Source organism: Eutrema salsugineum, unplaced genomic scaffold (assembly GCF_000478725.1).
Source record: "Eutrema salsugineum unplaced genomic scaffold, Eutsalg1_0 scaffold_7, whole genome shotgun sequence".
NCBI classification, from domain to species: Eukaryota; Viridiplantae; Streptophyta; class Magnoliopsida; order Brassicales; family Brassicaceae; genus Eutrema; species Eutrema salsugineum.
Window position 1 is genome coordinate 8,002,102 of NW_006256486.1, and position 18,408 is coordinate 8,020,509.

Consider the following 18,408-nt stretch of genomic DNA (forward strand, 5'->3'; position numbering starts at 1 on the left):
TGATTTCGGTGATATCGTTCCTGAAAATTGGACGTGGCGTTTAGTTGAGGAAAAGAAGCCGATATTCTGGGAAGAGATATGCAAGATTGATGTTGATGCCCGAGATAATAAGGTGTGGATAAACCATCCTACAACGGCTAAAAAAATGTGGGGACGGAGAATGTGGTGCCTTTTGGATTGGTGGAACAACTTCATAGCTTGCAGAAGCGTATGGACGCTCAGTTTCTCCGAATCAGTGCCCGGATGGATGGCATTGATACAAGACTCTGCTCTGTAGAACAATATGTAAAAGAGACAAGAAGAGAAAGGGAAGGACCAGGAGATGAGGAAGGAGAAGTTTGACGAAATGATGTAGAACATGAACATGAACAAGGTGGAGAGAAACTTGAAAGTATGGTGAAAACTGAGAAAGCGAGGAAGCAGAAACAGCCAAAGAAGAAGCAGCCGAAGCAGAAGCCGAAGAAGAAGCAGAAGGAGCCAGAGCAGAAGGAGCTGTAGCAGAAGGAGGCAGAGCAGAACGAGGCGGAGTAGAAAGAGCCAGAGATGAATGAGGCGGAGCTGAATGAGGCGGAGCTGAAAGAGGCGGAGTAGAAGGAGGCAGAGCAACTGATAACACCGTATTTTGACAACTTTTATGGATCATTTTTGAAATACTTTTTCTATGTTTTTTATTGCTTTCAAGTACTTTTATTACGTTTTTCTAGTATTTGTAGTTTGATCTGCTCAAAGTTAAAGACTTAAGGGCTTCACAGATTCTTCAGAAATTGGATAAAATCACGTTTTTCCTTTTGTGGTCCTCGGTGTCGAGCGACACCGATGGTAGTGTCGAGCGACACTCATGCACAGCTGAAATCATCCTTTACGAAAATCCATCCATTTAGCTCCAAAATGCTCAAATATCTCCAATTAAGCTCCAAACGTACCTAGGACCTGTAAAGACTCCAAAAGACTCGAAAAACACTAAAAAGAATCTATAAATAAGACCTATATCATGGTCAAAAACCATAAAAACCATGATATATCAACTCCCCCAGACTTAGCATTTGTTTGCCCTCAAGCAAACATAATACTAAATAAGAGAAAGAGGTTTGAAAACACGGAGACTCAACTTTTCATTGAAACATCGCTATTGACCAATCACCCTGCAACTCAAACACTGCTTCATCATTCCAAATCGAACCACCATGTACTTTTCCGCAGACATTCACAGCTTCCCAAATTAAATCCAAAATTCCACAACATTATCCATAAACCCTCATCGCTGGATCTCACTGATGATTCCAATGCCAAGAACCTTCCAGATTCTTTCCCGTACTATACTCAAACAAATCAGCCATACACACTTTGGTACTTTTCTTTCCCCCAGACTTATTCCTTTCGCACACTCATCCACCTTTTTTTTTAATGGCATATACTTGATAAGGGTAAAGCTGCGAGTACTGATGGTGTTTGCCATCAAGTCCCCGAGTTGTCCCCTTACCTTGTATCAAAGGTTTTCAGCGAATAGTGGGGTCATAGGAAACTTTCCTACCCCTCGCTTCCTTCCTTTGTGTGATCATTCCAACTTAGAAATGAAATAATGGGATCCTTGGAAATTTTCCTAACCCTTCACTTTTAAGCGAAAATCATTTCAATCTTTTCGCCTTTTTCTTTCTTCTTCTTCTTCTTCACCTTTTAGCTCGTCACAGAGAGAGAAACACCAACATTAAATTTCACACAGGCTTTCATTTGTTAAGTATGAACGAGGAATCAAACTCTATGAACATCAGTCACATCAATGAGGTAAAAGAAAGAGTTCAGAAATTAGCTCAGGTTAGTGGATTCTATTGGAAACATGAACGCCTCTAGTCAACTGGTCAGCCTTAGGATTTTTCATTAGTCGGATCTAGACTGAATCTGCAGCAGTGGTCACTTAGATGAAAGGTCAGCACAATAATTCCAAGAAAAGCATCATAATCTCCAACAGGTTTTGACTCAAAAACAATTTGACACGACTGACTCTAAGAAAAACGAACACAATGTCAGCAATTACCTCCCCCATACTTAAACAACACTGTCCCCAGTGTTATCGAGTCCAAAGTTGGTAAAAGACGGGAATGGAACTGAAAAGATTTATGGTTACGGCGAGAATACATTACCTCTCGGTTGGTGTCGACCGACACACAGCATAGTGTCGAGTGACACCATGCTTAGGTCGACACAAGTACTCATTTTGAGCGACATTGAGTGAAATCTGTTAGGCGGTGTCGAGCGACACCATTGGTAGTGTCGAGCGACACCAATGCTCTGCGTCTCGACACTGGTCTGTTTCTTGTTCCGGTTTAGAATCGTCACTGGTCCGGTTCCGGTTTGCCAACATTTTTTTATTTTTTTATTTTTATTTTTTTTACTGGTGTCGACCGATACTGATGGTGGTGTCGCTCGACACCAACCACTTCGTATCTGCCACACCTAAAACACAAAAAACAAAAAACAAAAACGAAAAAGAAGAAGACAACTTATGTACAGACTTACCAGTGGGTGGCCTCCCACTAAGCGCTTGTTTTAAGTCATTAGCTTGACTTGGCGGATGTACTATGCATCTGGTGGATCAGACAGTGGTAACAAATGCCTCTGTGAAAGTCGTCTCATCCATGGTGGTGTGTAAGCGTTGTGCGCATGAGGTCGTCCAAGGAATGCAGGAATAGCACTATGGTGAGATCTGTGTTTGGACCGCTTTAACCTATTTCCTGCAATATCGTCAATCGAAAAACCAAGTGCTCTACGATAATCTCGTAGCTTGCGTCATGAGACAGAGTCTGCATCTTTCAAATCAGTTTTGATGATATCACAAGAATTAGGATTAGGCTCAAGAGGTGCATACCTTTGCTTTGGTGGAGATGAATGGAGTGAAATGTTTTGAGCTTCCTGATCAACAGCAGTCACTGGTTCTGTAGACGCTTTTGTCAACTCAGGTTGATCTCTCACCTTCTCAGCATCAAACACGTTCTGATCTCCAACTATCACTTCAGGTATTACACTGACTTGGAATGTCTGACCATCTATGGTTGGATCCTTCAGCTTCTCCATCTTGAAGCTCATGATTGTATCTCCCAGGTGGAGATCAAGGTTACCATGCTTGACATCAATCACCGCTCCAGCTGTAGCTAAAAATGATCTTCCCAGGATAAGAGGATCTTTGGGTTCCTCTCCATATTCCAGAACCACGAAATCTGTAGGAATTATGCAATCACCAACTTTAATTGGAACATCCTCCAAGACACCTTTTGGGATTCTTTTAGATCGATCTGCTAGGATTAGAGAGATCTTAGTTGGCTTGAAGTCAGTCATCCCAAGGTTAACAGCTAAAGAGTATGGCATGAGGTTGACACTCGAACCAAGATCACACAGCGATCTCTTGAACCTCTCTGAGAATATAGAGCAGTCCAAAACAAAGCTTCCTGGGTCCGAGAGCTTCTTTGGAATCTTATTCTGAATCACAGAACTGACCTGTTCAGAAATCATCATCACTCCTTCCTCATGAGTCAGATTATTAGTCACCATCTTCTTCACATAACGCCTAAGAAAAGGATTAATCTTCACAGCATCAACCAAAGGAATCTCAATCACAAGTTTCTCCATCAAAGCCTTGCATCTAGCATCGTCTAGCTCCTGATCGGACTTCCTAGGACTCCTTGGGTAAAGAATCTTAGGTTTGTAGACTCTTTCCTCAGCTGGTTTTGGCTTCTTGGTGATGATTTCTTCAGATGGCGGCTGGTGTCGATCAACACTAGTGGTGGTGTTGCTCGACACTAGCAGTGATTTCGGACCCTCAGGTTGGTGTCGACCGACACTAGAGGTGGTGTCGCTCGGCACTGATAATTTCTTCTTCGTCTCAGCTTCTTGGTGTCGCTCAACCCCCGTGTTGGTGTCGTGCGTCACTGCTGGTGTCTTCTTCATATCATCGACTTGGTGTCGCGCGACACTAGTGGTAGTGTCGCTCGACACCGGCTCTGCAGTTTCAAAATCTTCTGCAGATTCCTCCAGTTCCACGACTTCATCCTCATGATCACCCTTTTTAAGCTCAGGAGTAAGCTTTTTACCACTTCTCAACGTGATGGCACTGCAGTAATGTCTTGGGTTGGTGTCAGTCTTCCCAGGAAGAAATCCCTCTTGCCTTTTTACAGCCTCAGCAGTTTGAGCAACTTGAATGTCCAGCTTCTTAACATGAGTGTTTAGAGCTTCGAATTTTCCATTCAGATCCAGATACAGAGCATCAATCTTCCCATTGAAATCCACAGTAATCTTTTGCTGACCTTTCAGGATCTGTTCCAGCATAGATTTCATCTCATTATCTGGAGTTTGAGGAGGAGGAGAACCATAATTCCTTGAAAAACTGTTGTTGGAGTAGGATTCTGGTACTGAGGTTTGGAATTATAACCAGAAGAGTTCTGATTACCTGTGAAGGTACTCCTCTGATTATTTCCACTGTAATTCATGTTTCCTGGCTGAGTACCAAATCTCTGACCCTGAAATCCAGCTCCATTGATGAAGTTAACATCCTCTTCCTGAAGTGCTTCATCTGGTCCAAAATTCTTAACCTCTGCAGCGTATCGGACGGACTTCTTACCCACTAGAAGGCTATGCACAGAGTCAAGCTTAGCCTTCACCTCAGCAATCTGCGATCCATCCATGTTTCCACCCTGCTTCTTTCGCTGATAGTCTGCATTCTTGGTACTATTGCTAGATGCCAAGTTCTCAATAAGCATAACAGCGTCTTCAGGGTATCTGGTGTTGAAGTTCCCATTGCTTGCAGCATCAAGAGCCATTTGATACCTCCAATCAACACATCTGAAGAAAATACCCAACAGCTGAACATCGCTGAAGCCATGATGGGGGCAGTCTCGCTGGTACGATTTGAATCGCACCCAAGAAGCCTTGAACGCTTCAGTTGGTTCTTGAGAGAATGTCGAAATTTTTGTTCTCAATTCCTCAGACCTAGCATCATCGAAGAAGTTGTGCAGGAAGGCATTCCTGGTCTCCTCCCAAGTAGTGAGTGATCCTGGCTCCAACTGCTTCAACCAGTTAGCTGCTTCTCCAGCAAGAGAATAAGGAAACAGCTTGCAGAGGAGGAAATCATTGGACACTCCATTGTATTTGATGCTGGTGACCAAGTCCTCAAACCTCTCGATGTGATCCATAGGGAGCTCATGAGAATTGCCATGAAAGGGATGCTGACCCACAAGAGTATAGTACACAGGTTTGAGCTTAAAGTCATTCCATTGAAACGCAGGAGCGCGAATCGCAGACCGATTTGCATAAAACTGCTCAGGCCTGTTGTAATCACCCAGCGTCCTGATGATGTTACCATATCCATCAAGTCGCTGGCCTCTCTCATTGCACACATGACCCTCTTGGTCTCTCCAGACTCCAGCATCATCACGAACCAATGCCAATGCGTTCTCCATCTCTGCTAGTTTCTGAGACAAAGAGAAAGAACAATGTAAGTAACAAAATAAAAGTAAAATCAAACAAAAACGACTGGTGTCGCACGACACCACTAAGGGTGTCGCTCGACACTAAGGAAAACTTAGTCGAAACTCAAGATCTTAAGTCTAATGGCGAAAATCAAGTCCCCGACAACGGCGCCAAAACTTGATCTGCTCAAAGTTTAATCCCTAGAGCTACTCTGCAAGAGCACAGATGTGCGGTTGTAGTATGTAGGGGTCGAACCACAGAGACGAGAGATTCACTCAATAGACCTAAAAGAATTGAATTACGCTAAGCAGAAATCACAGAATGGAAAACAACAGAACAATGAAAACGGTTGTAAATCGATTGGAAAAGGATTAGGTCTAGGGTGTTTCTCAGGAAATCAGAGAATGCAGATAAATTAACTAGTCAGGATTCAGGTTTAAGTGCGGTTCTTGAACTCAAATCACGAAATTATAATTAACCAACTTTCGTTGCGAGAATTATCTAAGTCTAAATCCTAGAATCCCAAATTTCTTTGCAAATCCTAAAGATATAGACTAGCCTTAAGTGCAGGTTTGATATGTTCACAAAGTATCTAAACCAAATTTCTTTGCGGATAGCTACTTTGCTCACCCTAGGTTCTTTCAGATTATTCAATTACACTTTCGTGTCAATCAATTAACCTAAGATCTAAGTTCTAGGTTGCCAGTCCAGAATTAGCTTTAAGAACAACCTATGGTGAAGAACTAATCAGATTATGAACCCTAACTAATCAATTAATCTAACATTCAATGAAATCCTTTATGAGAACCCTAAACCTAACAAGCTAACTACTCAGACATGAATATTGAAGCAACAGACATGAATGACTAGTTTGCAAATAAGAAATCATTGAATAAATAACAGGGGTTCGAAATCTTCTCTCAAAACAAACAGAGTTCAGACTTGTCTCCCCAAAAGCTCTCAAAAGTAAAGATGAACTAAGTTTTTCTCTCTGAAAGTCTAAAAAAATGAAAGGTTTCGATGAAGGAGGCAGAAAACCCTTCTTAAATCTAAAAACACGTTTTGGGCCTTTTTGTAAATATTAAAGACTTAAGGGCTTCACAGATTCTTCAGAAATTGGATAAAATCACGTTTTTCCTTTTGTGGTCCTCGGTGTCGAGCGACACCGATGGTAGTGTCGAGCGACACTCATGCACAGCTGAAATCATCCTCTACGAAAATCCATCTATTTAGCTCCAAAATGCTCAAATATCTCCAATTAAGCTCCAAACGTACCTAGGACCTGTAAAGACTCTAAAAGACTAAAAAAAACACTAAAAAGAATCTATAAATAAGACCTATATCATGGTCAAAAACTATAAAAACCATGATATATCATACCATGGTCAGAGGCTTCCTGACCGCAGCAAAGCACCCATTCCTCGCGGCCACGCACTTCCCGACCGCGGCCAGCCAACTCCGAGTTCGAAGGCCCATTTCTAAAGCCCAAATCAGTTTCTCAGCCTCAATTCCGGAACTTTAGACACTAGAGAGCATTGGAGACTATAAATACGTATCATTTAGGTCGTTTTAGGAGAGAAAAAATACTTTACAAGAAATTTTACTTTACACTTTTGTTTTTAGGTTTTGGGAGAGAGAGACTTGTCTCTTGAACCCTTGTTCTTTCTTTTTCAATTTCGATGATTGCTATACTTTTTAATACTATGTTTTTTTTATTTTATTCATCATGTCTGAGTAGTTTTTTGTTGGGTATAAGGGATTTCAATTGGGGATTTATGTGTTCGATGAGGATTCCATGATCTATTGAAGCCAAATCTTAGAACATTTTCTTCTGAATTTACTTTTACTGCATGAGATTAGCGTCATGAACTACAATCTGATCAAGATGCTTGGTGACAGGAAAGTGTTCATCCGGTGTCAGATCTAGTTTGGGAGAACATAACAAACATAGGAGTGGAAACTTACCCATAGGCGATTTGTGAATGCTGACGAGTCTTAAACATAATGCATCTTTTCTCTTCCAGGACCAGAGTGGAAACCTACTGGCCAGGGTTGAGAGAGATAGTTGTCTATGATCACGACAGTGGCGTATTCATACGTCCATGACAATAGACTCGTTCATACCCCATAGAAAACTTCTCTGAAACCCATCACATTCTTTTCTATAGATTTACATTGATTTTATTTTAAGCTTTAGTTCATCATTTTGATTTTCTTAATCTATTTTTGCTGAAGCACTTAGGTTTAGCCGTTTTTCTTGTTTTTAGTCGATTTCGTTAAGTTTAGTTATTATGTCATTTCAATTCCTGTATTTTTTCGTTAAGATTAGTTTTTACGTTTTAAAGACACCACCAAAACCCTTACAAAAATTGTCTGGTTCTAGACTTCCTTACTTTATATTTCTTTCCAAGGCTTTTGCAGGGAAGATCCTCTTTCCTTGTGGATTCGATCCCTAAGTACTACAATCGATCAGCTGTGCACTTGCGGTTATTGATTTTATTTAGGGTAAAACTTGACAACCCTCACGTGGCACACACAAATCAAGTTTTTGGCGCCGTTTCTGGGGAGGGCACACGTTTTCTTTTTCCCAAAACCCTAAGAAAGGTTGGTAAATCGACTCTAGAACCCTTTTTCTGCATATTTCCATTTTTGGTTCTTTTGTTTCCATTCCCGAAGAAATGGATCCTATAGATCAAAATCCTTACTATGAGGGAGGTTTTTACAACACTCCTCAAGCCACCAGAGGCAGAGAAGAACATCAAGCTCGAGATCTTAGATACATGGATCGATACAGCCATCCAAATCATCCAAACTACCACTAAAGAGAACCTGCTCGACGCCGGGAAGATCCTTATGGTCCTCCTCTGACCTATTTCGAGCCACACGCCTGCCATCCTCCACCGCAGAACCCTAATCAGCAAGAGGACAACTTGAGGATCAACAAACGTTTGGGACGTCTTGAAGGAATGATAAACCAGTTCCTTAATCAGCAGATTCTCACCGAAAACATCCTGCTCAAGAGAATTGATTCAATCTCTGAAGAGTTCAACAGAAAATTCGATGATCTGGCCAATCATGTTCGAGTTTTGGAAGAAAAACCCACTAGGACGCACAAACACTAGCTAGGATGATCAACCAAGTCGCAGCAGAGCAGACAAGGCAAGGGTATGACATTATAAAAAATTCAAGTGATATTGTCGAATCAATGCAGGAGATCAAAGAAGTTAGAGAATTCGCCTCTTGGTATAGAGAGAAGACAGACAAAGAGTTTCAGGAGATCGAGCACAGGCTGAACAAACTCGAGCTCAAGGCACAGGAGATTATCACAATATTTGAATAGATGCCCAACATTGAGCCAATTGTGAGCTTTTCTAAGAAGTGTCCCAAAGATCCTGATGAAGATGCACAACAACACCCTGGTATGAGTTCAGATGATGCTAGTTTACCAAAGAAAGAGGCTGAAGAGGTTCGTACCAAGTACGAGAAAGAGGAAGCAAACTATGAGTGATACACATTTGGAGCCGCAGGTGGGACCACTCTGACCGCGGCTGATAACACCAGATTTTGACCATTTTTATGGATCACTTTAATATCTTTTACAGGTGTTTTTACTCCATTTTCAAAGGTTTTCAAAGGATTTCTATGTTTCCGGATTTTAAAAGACTTTTCAGGTAATTTGGGATAAAGAGGCACAAATTGGAACAAAAAGACTCTTTAGGATAAATGCAGACCGTCAGAACTCTCATGGAGAGACGAAGACCTTCTCACCGTCTGATCACCCTCAAAATTGGACAACTTATAGAAGAATCAACCAGCTTTCAAATGCACTTAGTTTGGAGACATTCCAACGGTTGGATCTCAAGATATTCCATTAGTCCCGGAGCCACTCGAAGACGGACAGCAAGTCACGCGACCGCGGCCAACGGCCTATTTCCCGCGGTCAGAAGCCTCCCAACCGCGGCCAAACACCAATTCTCGCGGTCACATCACTCCCGACCGTGGCCATCAAGCTCCGAACTAAGACCCATATATCTGAAGCCCAAAGTCATTCTCAGCCTCAATTCCGGAACCCTAGAGACCATGGAGTATTGTAGACTATAAATACATGTCATTTAAGTCATTTTTAGACACCACACTTCATACTTTACAGAAACCCTTTTCCTTTAGCCGTTTTTATGCAATTTTTGTAGAAGCTTGTTCAAGTCCGAGTTCTTCAATAGAGAAGCTTTCTTCATCTCTTTTCTTTACTGTTTTTCATTACTCTTATTAAAACCGATGATGATGTCGACCTCAGCCATGTCTGAGTAGATCCCGAGTTGGGCTTAGGGTTCCCGAAAGGGGCTCTCATAATCGATTAAGACATCTAGGTTGATAGATCTGGGATTTCGACCTGTTCTCTGTTTATTCTTGTTCTTATTGCATGTATGCTTGATTGATCACCTAGTATCTGATCTAGATAGTTAGTGTTGCGAAAGTTTTCATTAAGTATCAGCCCTAGAATGAAACAGGCGATTTTTCCGTAGGAGTGGAAACCTACCTGCGGCGAGATCGTGAGTATTGACGAGTCTTGTGCAGCTCTTGCGTTCTCTCCCTTCCAGGGCCATAGTGGAAACCTACTGGTCAGTGTTGCGAGAAACAGTTGGTTATGATCACGACAGTGACGTAGTCATACCGCCGTACTCTAGCTCTAGAACCCATATATCGTTATCCGTCAATCCCAATCTATCTACCTTAGTGTTAAAACCTATTATGATCCCTTAGAGTTCCCAAAAGCTCAGCGTTTTTAGCCATAGTTTACAAACTAATCGATTTTTATTTGCTTATTTAGACCTGCATTTCAATTCCCTTAGTTCGATATTTTACTTGCTTTACTTGCCTTTCATTCGATTTCTTTACTTGCTTTCTATGATAGATTTATTTGCTTTCTTTTCTTTTAGTTTAATTTGTGACAAACAACCAACATTTAAAACCAATTTAGTCTAGACATAAAGTTAAAAACCATAGAAGAATACCAGGCACACAAATCATTGTGGATTCGATCCCTAAATACTACAACTGATTAGCTGTGCACTTGCGGCTTTCATTTGTTTTGTTAAGGGTAAAACTTGTTCCCTCACACAGTTGACACGACATCAAGTTTTTGGCGCCGTTGCCGGGGATTTGTTTCGCTGCCTTTTGCTATTTTCTTGTTTTAACTTCTGTTCTAGACACCTGATCTCTAGTTATTTCTTAAAGTTTTTCTGAACTATCTTTCCCTTCTTTTGTTTTTCTTTGAATTGCATGAATACCAGGCGCAGACCTGCAGAAGACATTCCAATTCTAGACGAGATAGACAGACACGAAAGAGAACTTCGAAGACTTAGACGAACACAATGAATGGCTAACGACGACCAGCCTGGAGATCCTATTAATCGAATTCTAAATATGGACCAAGACGGGTCCGAACATGGAGAAAATGAAGAGAATGATCACAGAGGAGGTGATCATGCTCGACAAGATGGAGAGGAGGATGAGGTTCCTCCAAGAAACCACCAGAATCGCGATAGAGAAGAGCGTGAAGACTTTGATGCACCTATCAATGCAGCCGATGGTGACCACCCAGGAATGCAGCCGAATGGACGCGTTAACCTCCCTATTCCGCCAGCAAATCAACACCGAAGACAAGCCAGGAACCATCGCATAGCTGATTTTGATGCACCTACTCAAAATTTTCAGAACTGATCTGCAATTCAAGGTACATTTCCGAACCGAAATGAGTTTGAAGTCAAGCCTCAAATTATCTCATTGGTGAAGCAAAACCAGTTCCATGGAGTTCTTTCTGAACACCCAATGGAGCATATCGAGCTCTTTGAAGAAATCTGCAGCATGATGAGAACAAACCAAGTTCCACCAGACTATTTAAAGTGTAAGTTGTTCCCTTTTTCATTAGCAGATAAAGCTCACCGTTGGTTGAAATCTTTGCCTGCAGGATCGATTATTAATTGGGAAGAATGTAAAACTGCTTTCCTGAACCACTTCTACACTAAGTCAAGGTCGAATCAGTTGAGAACAAAGATCTCAAACTTTCAACAAGGGCCAACTGAATCTTTCTATGAAGCCTGGGAGCGTTTTAAGGAGTATGAACGTGATTGCCCTCACCATAGATTTCATGGATCAAGCCTGCTAAGCACATTTTACCGAGGTTTGCAACCAAAATACAAACTTTCACTTGATACAGCTAGCAATGGAGATTTTGGACAAAAGACGATAGCCCAAGGAAGAGCTCTCATCGAAAATTTGGCTCAAGCCAATAGCAATGATTGTCCCGAATATGATCGATCGATGAAGCAAGCCGGAACAGACAACAAGGAGATAACTGAGTTGAAGAACATGATGAGCCAGCTTCTGAAGAGCAACAATCGCTCAATCCATGCTTGTGAGACCAACAATGGCGCAGAAGATGAAGGACCTAGTGATATCGACCACATTAATCAAGCCTTTCAAGAAGAAGATGTGAACTATGTAGGAGCACTGGTGCCATATCAAAATCGCTCCAACAATAGCTTCAACAACAACTTCCGGAGTGAAAATTACAACAATCTCTCTTACCGCAATCCAAATGTGGAGAATCCTCAAGATCAGTACTACCCACCTCAGAAAAAATCCTTCCAAAAACAAGTTTCAAGGTGGAAACTTTGGAGGAATAGTACCATATCAACCGCGACAGCCATATAACTACCAAGGTATGGGTTTTAACAATCAATTTGTACAACAGCAGGGAGTCACGATGAACCAGCTAGCTTCACAAATCGGTAGACTTGAACAGTCCATCCACCAACTCGTTATGACAAACGAAAAAGCATCTAAAGACGTGAACGTGAAAGTGGACTGCATGTACAATAATCTGAATGGTAAGTTTGAATCTTTATCTTCGCACGTCAAAAAGCTAGATGTGCAAGTCGCCTAAACAGCTGACTCTATGAAGAGGCAAAGTGGAGTTCTTCCAGGAAGAGTTGAAGATAACCCTAAGAATTTTTGCAACGCCATAACCACATTGCCCGAAGAAGAGGCCGGAACCGATGGAAAGAAAGAAGAAACCCCAATCTTTGTACCACTGTACAAGGATATCGATCCCAAGCAGCCACCGTTTAAGGTACCTGAACGATCACCGTTTCAAAGGCTTACAAAAGTCGATGATCCGCGACGTTTTGTTTTCCAATGTTTCATTTCAGGAATCAAGTTTACAGACTGCCTATGCGATTCCGGAGCCTATGTCAACATCATGTCTAAGACATTTGCCGAAAAATTGGGCATAAAAACCTTAAGGACATCGACGGTTAAAGTTATTTTCGGAGATTCATCTCAAAAGGATACTGAAGGGGCGATCTACAAATTCTAGTGGGAGACAAGATTGTTCCAGCAGATTTCCAAGTCCTGGAGATGGATAAGGACAAGGAGAGGCCACTCATTTTCGGGAGACCATTCCTAGCTACAGTAGGAGCAGTAATCGATCACGCAAATCGGCATGCTGTTTTCCTCAATGTGGACCGCAGAAGGTACTATCCGACTATCTTAGACGATTATCCAAGCAAAGGAAACAAGCCAAAAGAGAAAGAGAAGGAGAAGCCGAAAGTTTTTGCGAAGATCAAGATCATCATTCCACCAAATGCAATAGAAACTAGTGAGGACCAAATCTAGGAGCTGATTGAAACACACAAAAAGGGTTTTGAACGATATTAAAGTCCGAAAAAGAGTAAAGGAAAGAAGACGGCTCCTCAAGGAAAAGAAGTAAAACCTCCAGTGACCAGAAGTGATAAGGGCACATCTAGTGGAGTGCCATTCAAATCAGTCTGATTCCTCATGCTTACGTCGAGCTAAACGACTTAAAACAAAAGCGCTTAATGGGAGGCAACCCATTTAGGTACTATTTCTTTTAGTTTTCTTTTTCTTTTTACAATTTTTGCTTTAAGTTTCAGGTATTTTATAAAACAAAAAAACACAAAAAATCAGAAAATTAGAAAAACCAAGAAGAAAAAGGTAGGTTTTTAGCTGCTCGGCCCGGCAAAGACGAGAAGATTGGACAAAGGCCGCAGATGGAAGAGCCGCGGTCGCGACCGATCGACCCGCGGCCAAGGGTGCATCGACCGCGGCACCGTGAATGTGACCGCGGCCGAACCCTCAATCACTGCGGTCGCGCGTCTCCTGACCGCGGTCGTTGGTCGTTGAGACAGGAACTCGGATTTCCGCCGTTTTTCAAAAGTTACCTGGTGATTCCCGGTGTTTCCCGGTGTTACCTGGTGATTCCCGATGTTTCCCGGTGTTACCTAGTGATTCTCGGTATTACCTGGTGATTCCCGGTGTTACCTGGTGATTCCTGGTGTTACTGGTGATTCCCAGTGTTTCCCGAAATATTCCCGGAAAACCCGTAAAGATCCTCCGTAAGTTTTAAACTTTCCTAACAAGAAAGGTAAGTTCCCATAAACTTAAAGATTTCCAGAAATTTTCCGTTTTTGCTACCAAAAACGCTTTTTAAAGAAAAGAAACACACTTTTTGGATCAAAACTCCTTCTTCTCTTCTCTTCCAAAAGACTTGGAGATTTAGGAGATAGAACACATTTTTTTCAATTCTTAAGCTTTTTAAGAGATTCTTGGCTCAAACCTCACTCTTTTTCAAAGCTGATTTCAATTCTGCCATCAAATCTCTCTTTCCAGCAAGGTATGAACCTCAAACTCGCCATTTTTACTTGATTTTAGAACTTAGGGTTTTCTTTAAAAACCCAAATCTTGGTCTATTGATGGTGGAAATAGCTTAAGAACAATAGATTATCCTTTTAGGTTATCTAAAAATCAATTTTAACACATAGTTTAAGAGGAATTGAAATTTTGAAATTTGGATTCTACATGCTTTATAAAAATCGAATTTGGAACAGCAAAAATTGATGAATCTGATTAAGTCTTGTGTGATTAGTGATTAGTATTGGGTAATCTATATATTTTATATGGAAATTACTGATAAAAACCGATTTTTAGAGGATTTCTATGTTGAGAACATCAAAAATCCGAATCTAGTCATGAACTACTTGATTTCTTTGATTCAATATCAATTCTGCTTGCTCATGGTTTTAATTAATCTCTTTATACTAGTATTAGTATAACATATCTTAATGTGTTAAAATCAGCATCCATATTCACTCTTTTTCCAAGAATCATTTCGTTTTGCAGAAAAATGGAACAAACCAGATCTCGAAGGAGCCGTCGCACTGGTGGCAGCTCTGAGGACATTCCCGATGATGCTACTCTAGGAGAGTACATGCTGATCCAAGCCAGACGGAGAAGGAGAAACTATGTGATGAGATTGCTCCAGCACTCAAGAGAAACACGAGCAGCTCCTGAGCCACCATAGATTCGATACATTGGGAGGGAGACAAACCCGAGAGTGGACTATGCAAGACGTTTCAAGAAGCTGAACATCAAACCCACGCCTTGCATTGATTATCATACACTCGAGATGCTTGGAATCAGAGAGGATGTGATCTGGTACATCGATGCACTTAAGCTGAGATCCTACATGGAGCTGAACCTTCCGACTTATCCTGAGCTAGTCCGTGAGTTCTTAGCAACTATTACACTCCACCACACGAAGCGGAGGAACCCCAGAGCATCAGATGGCATCTTGTCATTCTCTATCCGTGGACAGCCTTACTCTCTCACCATTTCTGAGCCTTTTGAAGCTCTTAATCCATACACTGATGGCATTTACCTTGAAGATGAACCGGATTTTAACCTGTGGAGAGAGATGGGTCATGGAGTCTATGATAGCGGGAGATCGAAGTCAGCCCTTCTTACTCATCCAGCAGTGAGAGTTGTGCACAAACTCTTAGCACACACAATCTTCTCTAGAGCCAACATGGGATGTGTTTTGAAGACTGAGCTCATTACACTTCAGATTCCATTTATGGACAATCCACGACTTGCCTGCTTTGCCTGGATCATAGCACAGAACATGGTAAAGGTGAAGCATGATTTACATGGTTGCGAGGACGCTACTCCAGCTTACGGGAGTGCTATTACAGCGATACTACAGGATGTAGGATTCGATTTCTCATCTGATGATCCACTTCCCGATGTCTGGTATGATCTACTTTATCTCTCTCGCGATCACACTATCTCTCGTGCCGCTTTCGATCCAGACAGGTTTGGTTACAAGTATTGCACTGGCACTGAGGAGCACCGAGTCAGCTTGCCTTCAGCATCTGTCCCGAGATTGTGTAACGGAGGACGTCCGCGATGGACTCTGGAACACGATGATTTTCTGCCATCTGTACCTCGTCTACCATTCACCATTGGCCAATACATAGTAGCCAAGGCGAAGCGTGATGCAGCTGCGGCCCGTGCTCACTTTCAGCCATCTGTTTCGACCGGTCACACCTCATCATCTACATCATCGCACACTCATTCTGATCTGGAGCGCAGAGTTGAGAGACAGGGACGACGCTTTGAGCGCGTTGTCACCTTCCTACAGGAGCAGCACCAGTTCGCAGCAGACACATCGGAGAATGAGTGATTGATCAGCACTTCACTACCATCACGGTTCTACCATCATTTTCCTTTCTCTTATCTTATTTTATTTCGCTTTTATTCACCATCTTCTCATCAACATTTTCACACTTGGGACAGTGTGATTTAAGTCTGGGGAGGATGTCAATCCGTACTAATCATTTTCTTGCTTTTTCTTTTCAATTTCAAGCACTTTTTAAATTTTAATATGTAACCTATTCGACATTGAGTATTTTTCAGGAATGTTTGACACAAAACTATGATGATTTAGACCTGCACACTTCTACACTATGCATGGTAGCTCATTTGTGATTAGCACTAGACTAGGCGGTAGCTAGAGTACTTGCACTACGAACTCCCACCAGAGGACTTCTATTCATGGAGATTCTTTCTGACAGGATATACTAGCTCATTTTATTTGAACTTAATATTGATATCTAATTTTCTCATCATTGATTTTAGGCAGGCATCGACATACACATCTAGGACGTCTTTTACCCTCACTTTTACTACTCTTTGTCGTCCTAGATGACCACTTTATCTTTATCTGGTACCATACCCTAACCCGAGACCCTTGTTTTCAATCCTCATGCATTCTCTCTTTAGTTTATATCAGCAGATATGTGCAAAAACATCGGAGAGAAGAGGAGCAACGCAGTTTTCAGTCACTCACAAAGGGGACTGAATGGAATTGGGAAAGAAGAGTATCAGAAACATCATGAAGCTTTACAAGACATATATTAACTGGTAATTTCGTGCCCTCTAAGACTCTATATCTAAAGGTGTTTTCCAAAAAAAAAAAAAACGAATGAAAAGAGGGAGGAAAACAAAAAGCCTAATGAGTCTGAGATTATCGAAATTTGTGGAGCAATAAGCAACCACTATTCGTTTAAAAAGCTATGGTTTTGAAAGATTTACAAAAATCTAAGTCTGGGGGAGTTAGGAGAGAACCTGAGGAAGAAGACCAGGAATCTGTGGCAAGAAGAAAGTGACTGAAAACTGTGGATACCAACAGCTTCACTCTCTCTTGCGATTTTGCATAATATCCTGCATCCTCCAGATCTTCAGGTGACCCGTAAAACACTTTTAGCCTTACCCCTAGAATAATCCTTTTTGACACCTAGCCTAGATTTCCTTGCCTAGACTTTCTTTGATGAGAACCACCGAGACTTTTAATGAATGTTAAGAGCTAGTTGATTCGAAGTTAGATCTTAGTGCATAGATTTCCGCATGACGGAATAACGGACTAGTTATGCCTGTATTGCTAGTGAGAATTTTCTAGGCTATTCCCGATTGATGCATACTGATACATATTGGTCTAGAAGTTTGGTCTCTGAGATTTTGTTTAGTTCCTGCGTTTTCAAACCTCTTGCCGAGATTTAGCCTTTGTTTTGTTTGAGGACAAACAAAAGACTAAGTCTGGGGGAGTTGATAACACCGGATTTTGACCATTTTTATGGATCACTTTAATATCTTTTACAGGTGTTTTTACTCCATTTTCAAAGGTTTTCAAAGGATTTCTATGTTTCTGGATTTTAAAAGACTTTTCAGGTAATTTGGGATAAAGAGGCACAAATTGGAACAAAAAGACTCTTTAGGATAAATGCAGACCGTTAGAAGAGACGAAGACCTTCTCACCGTCTGATCACCCTCAAAATTGGACATCTTATAGAAGAATCAAGCAGCTTTCAAATGCACTTGGTTTGGAGACATTCCAACGGTTGGATCTCAAGATAATCCATTAGCCCCGGAGCCACTCGAAGACGGCCAGCAAATCACGCGACCGCGGCCAACAGCCTATTTCCCACGGTCAGAAGCCTCCCGACCGCGGCCAAACACCAAATCCCTGCGGTCACGTCACTCCCGACCGCGGTCACGTCACTCCCGACCGCGGTCACGTCACTCCCGACCGCGGTCACGTCACTCCCGACCGCGGCCATCAAGCTCCGAACTAAAGCCGATATATCTGAAGCCCAAAGTCATTCTCAGCCTCAATTCCGGAACCCTAGAGACCATGGAGTATTGAAGACTATAAATACATGTCATTTAGGTCGTTTTAAGACACCACACTTCATACTTTACAGAAACCCTTTTCCTTTAGCCGTTTTTATGCGATTTTTGTAGAAGATTGTTCATTCCGAGTTCTTCAATAGAGAAGCATTCTTCATCTCTTTTCTTTAATGTTTTTCATTACTTTAATTAAAACCGATGATGATGTCGACGTCAGCCATGTCTGAGTAGATCCCGAGTTGGGCTTAGGGTTCCCGAAAGGGGCTCTCATAATCGATTAAGACATCTAGGTTGATAGATCTGGGATTTCGACCTGTTCTCTGTTTATTCTTGTTCTTATTGCATGTATGCTTGATTGATCACCTAGTATCTGATCTAGATAGTTAGTGTTGCGAAAGTTTTCAT

The 18,408-nt window shown here is 41.7% G+C and overlaps 1 protein-coding gene and 2 non-coding genes across 3 annotated transcripts; 1 reads left to right on the forward strand and 2 right to left on the reverse strand.

The window, feature by feature from the left end:
• Positions 1 to 2,784: 2,784 nt before the first annotated feature.
• Positions 2,785 to 4,326, reverse strand: LOC112083048. Its single transcript, XM_024150773.1, has one exon. The coding sequence runs from the start codon at positions 4,324 to 4,326 to the stop codon at positions 2,785 to 2,787; it is 1,542 nt and encodes a 513-aa protein (XP_024006541.1).
• A 537-nt stretch (positions 4,327 to 4,863) lies between these two features.
• On the forward strand, positions 4,864 to 4,970 carry LOC112083279. The gene has a single exon (XR_002897567.1). It is a non-coding gene; the product is annotated as a small nucleolar RNA R71 (small nucleolar RNA).
• Positions 4,971 to 11,497: 6,527 nt separating this feature from the next.
• Positions 11,498 to 11,603, reverse strand: LOC112083185. The gene has a single exon (XR_002897484.1). It is a non-coding gene; the product is annotated as a small nucleolar RNA R71 (small nucleolar RNA).
• Between the last annotated feature and the right edge of the window lie 6,805 nt (positions 11,604 to 18,408).

Excerpts from the sequence above, each read along its gene's own strand:
- LOC112083048 (XM_024150773.1), bottom strand. The coding sequence starts at position 4,326 with ATGAAATCTATGCTGGAACAGATCCTGAAAGGTCAGCAAAAGATTACT.